Source organism: Nansenia antarctica, assembly GCF_963989245.1.
Source record: "Nansenia antarctica genome assembly, chromosome: 6".
Taxonomy (NCBI): Eukaryota; Metazoa; Chordata; class Actinopteri; order Argentiniformes; family Microstomatidae; genus Nansenia; species Nansenia antarctica.
The window spans coordinates 46,146,854-46,157,672 of NC_137676.1; the positions used below are offsets into that span (position 1 = coordinate 46,146,854).

At 44.6% G+C, this 10,819-nt stretch overlaps 1 protein-coding gene across 1 annotated transcript in view; it reads left to right on the top strand.

The window, feature by feature from the left end:
- The window catches only part of noc2l (NOC2-like nucleolar associated transcriptional repressor), a 29,234-nt gene extending 19,487 nt beyond the window's left edge, over positions 1-9,747 (top strand). The window contains exons 16-19 of the mRNA XM_080533625.1: positions 2,978-3,091; positions 3,321-3,456; positions 9,189-9,302; positions 9,448-9,747. Of these exons, the coding sequence (XP_080389751.1) occupies positions 2,978-3,091; positions 3,321-3,456; positions 9,189-9,302; positions 9,448-9,566 (483 nt within the window). The 3' untranslated portion in view covers positions 9,567-9,747. The remainder of the gene's footprint in view (positions 1-2,977; positions 3,092-3,320; positions 3,457-9,188; positions 9,303-9,447) is intronic.
- Positions 9,748-10,819: the final 1,072 nt, after the last annotated feature.

Consider the following 10,819-nt stretch of genomic DNA (forward strand, 5'->3'; position numbering starts at 1 on the left):
GCTGCGGTGGTTTCGCAGTCACAACATTTTGTCTGTGCAAATAGCTCTACAAATGAACATTTCATTAGCTTTTTTTTCAGAAGAAATTCTGTCATTTTGTTTGAATGAACCCAACAACCTTTGTTATGACAAGAAGCATGTACCAAGCTTAACCCCCAGCACACCCTCTTCCCGAAACACACACACCGGAAATGCACTTGAAGGTCCTAGCTTGTAAGAACATTATAACTTGGAACGTTAAACCGCTATGCAGCCCATCCTGACCCCTACCACTCAACCCCCTGACCCCTCCTCTGATCAGACTTCACCCACTAAATAGACACAGCGATGAGGTAAGAGAGGAAGCTCATCTCTCTCTCTCTCTCACACACACACACACACACACACACACACACACACACACATCACTATAGTGAAACCTGAGTAGGAAAGGGAGGGAGAAAGGGAGAGTGTAGGAGACATCCCCATGTAAATACTGAGTCTGGTTGAGATTGGCTCTGTGGTCGTTAGAAGCTCTTAATAGGTTTGAACCAAGGGCCCTGAACTTAATGAGGGGCCATTAGTGGAGGTGTGTGCCAGAGAGAGAGAGAGATTTCCTGTCTGTGTATTCAGTGTATTGGAGCACGTGGAGTGCGAGCACACACACACGGCTGTGCCCCTCTTCCAATCCCAGCTGACTGCCTTACCCTGGACTTGTGATAAATATTTAAAAGTGTATAAGAGTGAAATTAAAGAGGGGGTCTTTTTCTCTGTAATTCAGTCGTTGGGGAAGTTAGTGTGTCTGTCCGTCTCTGCCGACGCTCACTCACAGACAGACAGCATGGCACCAGGGGCAGCGCCAGTGCCTGTCGCCACGGCCCCCAGCCTAGGAGCCTGTCGCCATGGCATCCGTCCCTGGGCTGCATGGCAACTGTAACCATGTCACTGGTCAAGTCCAGCCGTGCTGGTGTGGAAAGGCCATGCCTCCCCCCTGGCCTCAGTCAGCCGACAGACATGTACCCCAAACTAGGGCTGCACGATTTGGGGAAAAAATCGAATTGCGATTATTTGGACAGATATCGCGATTGCGATTAATTTGCGATTATTATTTTTTTAAATAGCAAAAAAAAAAAAAAAAAAAACGCTTTTGTAAAGTGTGGCCATATCTCCGGCTAGGAAGGTCGTATCAACGTGCAGTTTGTTTGTACGTCTTCAGGGGACTTAGAGGCTCCCTCCTCTAGCACCCCCACAGCCCGAGCTACGAGTGAAAGAACTAAACTTACATTGGGTTGCTTTAAAGTTGGGTTGCTTTAAAATCAAGCTTCAGATTAAAACATGTGATGGAGCATTACTAACCTGACTCAGGTGGTTTGTTTCACACAACCATCTAGGAAAGCTTAATTGGAAGATGTTTGGAAAAGGGCAGGTACTTTCAAAAAATACTTGGCAGGTGATTGGATGAATCTATCTATTTTCAGAGAGCATTACCACATGATACCATCAAACTACTTCTGCTGAAGCCATTATCCACCATGAATGTTGCTATTGCTAGCTACCGAAACGTGGGCGTTTCACGTGCGATGTTGTTGGTGTGCGTTCATTGACGTTGACGTTCATTGACGTTCACGTTCATTGTTGACGTTCATTGTTGACGTTCATTGACGTTGACGTTCATTGACGTTGAATCCGACGCGCTGTATGACGTATCCCATACGGGTAGTGGTGGTCTAGTGAGTTGGACTTGTGATCGGAAGGTTGTGTGAGTTCAAATCCCGCCTGAAACCACACCACTACTAGTGTGCCCTTGAGTAAGGCACTTAGCCCTCAGTTACTCCAGGGGGAATGTCCCTGTAATTCGTAATTGTAAATCGCTTTGGATTAAAAGCGTCAGCTAAATAGCAAAAAAAAAAAAAAAAGTAAAAAAAAAAAAAAAAAAAAAAAAATCGCAGGCAAATCGCAGGCTTTGCGATTAGCTAATCGCATAATTTCAAATCGCGATTTCGATTTAAAATCGATTAATCGTGCAGCCCTACCCCAAACTGAGACTTAATTAATGACGCTGCCTCTCTCTATCCCTATGAACCATAGGATGGGAATACTCTAGTCAGTGCTCACAGTTGTAGTTGAAGCATTTATGTACTTTTTTAGCTTTGAGTAGCCTATACATTGAAGCATTTTAGTGATTGGATGTCCGATGTCTGCATCAGTTTGGATGTGTAAAAAGGCTGACCTTGAAATTATGTTTTGTTATCCGTACAATTTGAAAGTGTTTTTAGTCTTTTTATGGTCTTTTAGCGGTATGTAAGGCCAACTTGGGTAATAGTTTGTCGTCTTCCCTAGTAGTCGGGAGCTAAGTGAACAACAACAACAGAATGGCTTGTTTTTGGAAAGCAAGGCTCTTTTCAAAGTAACACACACATCAGGTTACTGCTCTGTTTATGTCCTGTCTTGTCCCCTTTGCGCTTTGCCCACCCTAATAACCACACTGCAAATTGCCGTAAATAAGTTTAGCTAACCGACGAAGGAAGCCGCAGTCTATATGGTCTATTGGATTTGGAGGTCAGATAATCTCATTGGGTCTGATCAATACCATCCGCAAAGACCTTTGGGGGGGGCTGGCTGGCTAAGATCCTCAAGTCTCCTCTTTCAGCCCCCCCTAGAATTATTTTCCATCCCCTCTCGCATTTGCTCTCTCTTTGCATCACTCTCTCCTTGTCTGTTACTGATGTTTACTCAAAAAGGAAATCCTCGCATACACAAATATCAACTGAAGTTGTCATCTCAAGCATAAACCATTTGAACAATATGTAGGCATAGAGAGCATTGTAAGAAATAATTTAAACTTCAGTAAATATTTGTGTGAGGATTCCCTCTGTTGTGTATTTTAGATCTCCTTGCCCCCCTAGAGTGCACTACAATAGCTACATTTAGTGTATTACGTGCACACACGCACACTGTTTCATCATGCTGTTGTATTGGTGTGTGTTGTGTGTATCAGGCAGAGTGGGAGAAGCAGACCCAGGAGGAGGGCACTCCCCTGACCAGGTACTACAGTCAATGGAAGAAGCTCAGAGAGAAGGAGATCCAGTTGGAGATATCTGGGAAAGAGAGGGTAAATATCAACAGCTCACCCACATCAATGCCTAACATTTACCGTAACTGTCTCAACTTCATTCCTACACCCAGACTGATCACAATTGTTCACATTCCACCAGGAACCTCTGAATTGTGCAATTGCGGAGATGAGAACCATCTTGCTAACTGTGCTAAATGATTTGGTACAATGAATGAAATGTATGAATAAGACAAGACTGATTATTTGCATTGCTTTCTTTATAAAGATGGAAGACTTGAACCTCCCTGAGATCATACGCAACAAAGAAAAGAAGAAAGCAAGCGACAAGAAAGAGTTTAAGGATCTCTTTGAGTCGGACAGTGACCCTGAGGAAGACGCGGACTCAGGACTCAAATTCAAAGGTAACACACACACACACACACACACACACACACACACACACACAGACCAGACAACCAGGTATGTCATGCTGGATGTTGGTAATTTTACCTCAGTGAATTCTACTGGTATCTCAAAATACTTGCTGTATTTGACTTCCCCTGGGAGCTTAATCTCTCCATTACATATTGAAATGGGCATTATACCTTTCATATCAGACCTGTTTATAAGAAATCTGCTGGTAAATCATACATTTTCTTCAGATACATCTATAGATGATCTAACCTTGCTGTACCAGATTTCCATTTTGGAGCCAACAGTCCTAAGAACTGTTTGCTAAATCAAATGCTATGCCTGCCTTGACCACTAGGAGGCTCTATTACGTTACCCAAGCAGAGTGTAACACACTGCGAGTAGTAGAATAGGACCAATCAACACTGCCTTGATGGCAAGAATACTGTTTCTCTTTCTGGTAGGATATCTCTCTCTCTCTCTACCAGAAATATTGAGTTACTACCACACTCTGAAGTAGAGAATTAAGAATTGCTGTAAGAGAATCACCCCCCCCCCGAACAGTTGAATGTAAGGAAATCTACAATTAGCCTTCAAATGTAGCTGCACCGCCATCCCACCAAACGCCAACCGCTCAAAACCTTTGCTCATTAGTTTCTCTCTCTCTCTCTCTCTCTCTCTCTCTCTCTCTCTCTCTCTCTCTCTCTCTCTCTCTCTCTCTCTCTCTCTCTCTCTCTCTCTCTCTCTCTCTCTCTCTCTCTCTCTCTCTCTCTCTCGCTTAAGAGTTTTTTCTCTCAGCTGGGAGCATCTGTCACTCCTACCTTCCCTTAACCCCTCAGTGTCCAGCCCTCTGCTCTGGGTCATACACAGGACACAGGCAGGAGCCCTCTTTTACAGCTTTACAGTTGGACACACTCTAGAAAAAAAAAACTTCTCTTAGGTCGGGGGGGGGAGGGAGAGAGAGAGAGTGAGGGGGCGTTAGGGGATTTTTTTTTTTTTTTTGCATCTGGTCCTCATTGTAGGGAGAGTCCCCGCAAACGGGCGGGCAGCTGCCGGCGGGCCGCTGGCCTCCCTACCCCTCCCTCGTTCCGCCACCCCCCCTTGCTCTCCCTCTTTCTCTCTCTCTCTCTTTCTCTCTCACAGGAAGCACAGGCTTGGATCCCGGTGGGGGTTCCTAATTCAAACCAGCCCACTGGAACAGCCAGAGGTGGCCGCTCCCTATCCCTCACTCCCCTCCAGCTCGCCAGGCTTAACTGGCTGCCCCCGCATGTCCTCCCCACATACGCGCACACACAGACGCGCACACACACACTCTAAACCCTCAGTCCTTGCCAACCTCCAAACCTTTGGGCCACTCACCAAACTGTGGTTGGTTTGAGTCAGCGGAGAGAGAGGGAATGAGAAGAGGGAAGAGCAGATTTGTGTAATGTGTTATTGTGGGGTGATAAGTCCTCCAGGTCATATGGGGTCAGACGTTAACGTAGCTGCCGCTGTCCCTCCAAACCCCAGTATGAAAGAGGGGGGGGGGGGGGGGGAGAACGAGAGGCCAAGCACAGGTTGTTGGCTCTCCAGCAGGGCCTCTGAAAACAATAGTTGGTTTTGGGACTTCCTGAGGAAAGGGTGTGACCACACTGATCTTGCCATACACTTGGGCCAATGGGGACAGCTATCTGCTCATCTCGACCTCGACCTTCTCTGGGGTCGGAGTCTCTGTAACGGGAGGACTGTAGCATTAATGATTAGGGTTGGGTGGCTATACGGTTATATACCGTTTATTGAAAATAGCTACATATGTGTCAATACCTTCATAAAAACGTCCTAAATTGCTATGTATAATAAACGCCTTAAGAGCACCACTGTCTGTGTGGTTGAAGATGCTAAGATGCTATGAAAGGGATGACAGAACTTTTTGTAAACAATGTAAATTGTCAAATGACCTGTCCAAAAAGACGTGTCTAATACCGTAAATTGTGGTATTTGAAAATAGCAACAGTGTCAATACCAATACAGTCATAAAAAAGCAATGTGCGAATAATAAACGCCTTAAGAGTGTTTAGCCAGCACTAGGGCTGTCCCAAACGACTATTTTTCTAACGATTAATCTAGCGATAATTTTTCCGATTAGTCGATTACTCTAACGACTAATTTAACGATTCGTCTAACGATTATTATTTTTGCTGTTCGGTTAATGTATCACTTAATTTTCCCAAAAATAATGGCTGTATTGTCTCTCTCTGTTTAACAGTGTCTTTATAAAGCACTCTGGGTAATAGCTGCTGCTCTTATAAAACAAAGCAGCGTGTGACATGCACATTACTCAGACGGCCGCCCCTTTAAATGATCAGCTGATGTATGGGGGCTGTCTGTGGGCCCGCAATTAAACACAGACACCTTTAATTCGGCGACCTGCTACTACTACTACTACTGTAACTGCCTCTGTCAAACAGCCCCAGACACAGGGCAGACTCACTGCTATGTTTAGCCAACTTGAATGCCAACATGGCCATCAGGGTTTTTCCTGGCTCAAAATGAGGCGGAGGTGGTACCAGTGGTGTTTGACATCGGGGGGGACCCATGAAGCGGGGCTGTCTGGGGGTCCTTAAACATCAAACACTTAATTGCTTGCATTCTGGTGAATTGATATGCACCAATTTGTGCCCTTTCTGCATCAATTTATGGTGGAAATGTCATTATTTATGTAAAGGAAAACACAATATTCAGGCACCAGATGACCATTCAGAATGTAATGTAATATAATGCAATATAAGGCTCTCAGGCATTCTGTACTTTCAAATATATTCTCCTTGAGCAGTCAACATACTATCAGCTATTTCGCTAGCAAAAACGAAAGCTAACTTATTTGCGAAACAGCGCCCCCGCCACCACGTCGGCGCAGTGCCGCAATTGCAGTTAGATTTTTTTAAATTTTAATTTATTTGCGACGCACATTACGCAAGTCGACGTATTGACTTGGTAAACTATTTCAATTTTGCCATTGTTTGCGAAGTTACAAGATGAAGTGCTCTTATGTTACTATCTTACTATCGTGCACAGATCAGCCTTACAACATGTAATGTTAAGTGCCTGTAAGCTTTCAGTTCTAGTAGACTAGTTTAGATCTCGCAACCAGGGAAATGCCGACACGATTCTATTTTTATTTCTCCTGACACGTTGAGCACTGTGCTTTTTTTGTTGCTGAACTACCGTAATAAGCCTAAAAAAGTTCAACTGTTAAAAAAGTGCAACTTCTCTGCTTTCAGAAACTGTTTGAATTTTTTAGATTGGGCATATAGTTCATGAATTACGGTCAAATCCTGTCTGCACCCACAAGACGCGAATCTATCGGCATTAGTCAAATACATGCTCACATCCAGTCATCAGCTCACTGCTCTCCATCAAAAATGGCACATCCATCAATAATATTACATAATAACAACTGCTCTGATTAGATTGCTTAGATTGTTTAATACATCAACGGGGGGAAAAGCGAGATGAACTCTGAGCGAGTCTCATGCTTCCTCCAAGACACGAATCTACCGGCATTTGACTGCCGCTGGACTGAGGAACACCATAGGCACAGCACATCGCCATAATAGCGATTTTTTTGTGTTATGCTTGTTGTAAATAAAAGTTCTATGATGCATTGAAATGACATTAAACTAAGATAATACGATGGTCAGCATAATTTTTCGAATCTTTATTAATAAGCTATTACAGAAACAGTAGTGCCATTTTCCTAGAGCGAAATCTGTTGTGGTATTTAAAGATGAAGAAATCTATGAACATGGGATGACGATTTCCTTTGACCAATCAACAGTGTGCAGCGTCACATGTCACACGCAGCCTGGCAAAAAAGTACCTTTCCCAACTTTCGCTACCCATCCCGAACAATAACTATTTTAGTTCTTGTTCGGCACGGGTACCAGAAATGGCACGGGTACTTTTGGCAGTGGAAAAAGTATAATAAACCGGGCCAGCCCGGGCTGTAGTGGAAAAGCACCATAAGTAAAGCAGACTCGGTATTCTCTTCAGCATGTCTCCGGTAAGTTTATTCACAGACTGACAACAGACTCGACAGTCAACGTAGTGACGTCAAATTAGGACGTACCTTCATACAAGAACAGAATAACAGTGCGACAGCTACCGTAGTACACAGACTAAGGGCGTCATCAAATATATATATATATACCGTATATATATATTATTATTACATTTTTTATTATTATGATTTTTTTATTTTTTTCGCTCCCCCCTTGCAGTACCCCCCACGCCCCACAGTTTGGGAAACACTGTACTAGCTTATATTAAAGCTGCACTGTTGCGCATTTCATGAGAAGTTGTCAGTCTAGTTTCTTATACAACATATGTGTATGTTTACATGTGAACATGTAAAGATACTTTATTTGCACTTAATTATACATTCATATTTTCGTTTTTGTACAGAAACAACTCACTAAAATTGACTATTGCATAACTGATTTGGAGGGGAAAAATCCACCTCTACCCCCCCATTCGGTACCATGCCATATCGTGGCTTTTGCTGAAATGACGCCACTGGTCTCGTAGCCTATTGGAGTGTGTGTGTGAGTGAGGGAGAGTGAGAGGGAGAGCTTTTGTGAGCCCGCATGTATGATGTGTCTCTTTCTGGTACCCCAATAATCTTTTTTGGCTCTCAGTCTCCGACTGCCCTAGCAGGGTCCGGGTCTCATATCCTTCTCACCTTTTTCACCCCGACCTGTTTTCATGCCTGTGTATAGCACTTTTCCTGCAAACGTTGCAGCTCAAAGGGTGTTTTTCAGCACTGCTCTTGAAAGTGTTTGAGCAGGTTCGCGGAAAAGAAAGGTCTTTTGGTCCACCTTTCACCGGCCGCCGTCACAAATTCATCATTTGAAATTGGAGGCTCCGTCAAAGCCCTACAATGTGATTTTGAATCCCGCGGTTAAAATTGGGGATGCTTTAACAGTAAAAAAAAAAAGGAAACCGTCCAACCCTATTGACGTTATAAATGAGGATTTGGAAATGGGATTTCTGTAGCTAGTGGTGAGAGTATGGATTATAGGAAGTTAGTCAGTCCAGCTGCAGCTTGTGTAGGTAGGTCAGTCCTCAATGCCAGAATCTCATCAAACCCCAATTCAAAGCCCAGGGACCACTCGCCCATCCCCTAGGCTGGAGTGAGAAAGAAACACACACACACACACACGCCCAGCCAGCCAGCCAGCCACCCACCCATGAGGCAGACTCTCCCATTATACAGAGGGAATTTGTTGCTGTCTGAAGCCTGCCTGCTAACTGAAGCCTGCCTGCTATCTCCATTTTCTATATTTAGGCAACGAGTGTAAGAGGTCTGAAATTGCCTGTGGTAAACTGTCCTGGGTATTTGCGTGGTGCCTGTAATATATTCTCAGATACATCATTGTCGGTAACAGGAACATTCAGCTGGTTAGAGTATACATACACACACTTCTGAACTGGTTAAACTTATAACACATCTCTCTCTACCTTCAAGATTATTAAGCCCTATATAGGGCCCAGAGTTTTTTCCTGATCTTGACCATATAACCTTGTGAGAGCAATGTGAAATGTCTATGGTTACTTGTAAAAGAAAGGCAGTGTGTTTTCAGATTTATAATGTCAATGTACTAAAAATGGATTTAAATCATCAATCATTATAAATCATCATAACTTAGATCTCAGTACTTGATTTGAGTGTCCTGGACTCTCAATACTCCCATCTCTTCTCTAGGCAAAAAAGGGACCAAAGACTCAGATGATGATGATGATGACGATGATGATCTTCAGGACCTGTCTGACATGAGTGATGATGAGGGGGTGGAAGAGGACCGAGGTGAGGCCTCAGGTTTGTAGCCTTCATTCTGTTGATGCCTTTTGTCTGACAAGGTTAGACGCTAATGACTGCGGTCCCTAATGTACACTGTTAATACCAGTGGGTCTCCACACCAGTTAAACCATCCCTCATTAATGCTCTTCCTTCTCCTTTAAAGATGAAGAGGAGGGTAAACCCTCCAAGGCGCCCAAGCAGCTGTCCAGCGTCACTCTGAAGGAGTTGGCAGAGGGAGATGAAGACATGGTGGAGGACCTGGAGCTGTCAGACCTGGACTGATACACACACACACACACACACACACACACACACACACACACACACACACACACACACACACACACAGAAAAGAACAGTGTGTTGGCTTTTAGATCACCCCTTTTCCATCTTGCCATGTGTTGGATTTGCATGGCAGTACAGATTGACTATTTTTATTATTTAATTTGTTTCTTTTTGTATGTGCCCAATATTGAACAGTACAAACATGTTCTTAATGTAATTGTACATGAGATTGTATACAAAAAACAATAAAAATACAAACTCCTTTCTACTTCTTTGTCAAATACCTTCCATGCTGCATTGTAAGGGGGTGGGTGTGTGTGAGCGTGGTTCCCTGGAGAAGCATCTCTGCCTGGACGGCCTCATAGTGATGAGGAGGGTCTTTGCCTGGACGGCCTCATAGTGATGAGGAGGGTCTTTCTACAGTGTGCTGTGCAGCACCAAGCTCGGCTGTCAGAGGGGGGCCTCAGCCCCAGGCAGCCGTGCGCCAGGCGGGCAGGACCGTGTCTGATGCTGTGCCAGTTCTCTCTGCCCAGGTGGTAGAGCAGCAACACAGACTGGACTGTTTCCCTGCCAACAACACCCCCCTCCCCCCTCCCACTCCCTATCTTTTCTCACTTCTGCCCGCCTCCTACCTTCTCTAGCAACCATTCTCTCCTTTCCTCCCCGTTTCGCAGTGCCCCCATTCATTACACCTCTCCATCCTCCTCTGCTCGGTCCAGTTCTGATACTCCATGAGCTATAGTAGGGTCACTGTCTCACTGTGCTGGGCCTGTGTGTCACGTGGCAGTTAAATACAGTTTTTAATGGGGTTGAACAAAAAGTATGTGACAAGACAAGCATCACCACATTTCTAATCTCCAATTTATCAAGATCTTGCACACTGAAAACGGCACCTGACAAGACTGCAACCAGTGTAGAGTTTGTAAGAGAGCCCTAGACAAAGCCAAGGAAATCCCAGGAGTGGCCCACAGGGGATAAATGTCAATTTGACAGCTTCAGTGGAATCTCTGTTTCCTTTGAAGGATAAAGGTGGGTGAGAGCTAGCGTGTGTACATTTGTTCTTCTCTACATTTGGGTGCGTGTATGTGTGTGCACGTGTGTGAGGGTTGTGTGTGAGTAGGCGGAAGGGTCAGGTTTATCCCCACAGGCAGGGAGGCCTTGGCCTGCGGCTGAACCTCACACTCTGACAGCTGGTGTTGACCTGAACCATGTCCCCAAGGGTCCACTCTCCTACACAGACACACACACAC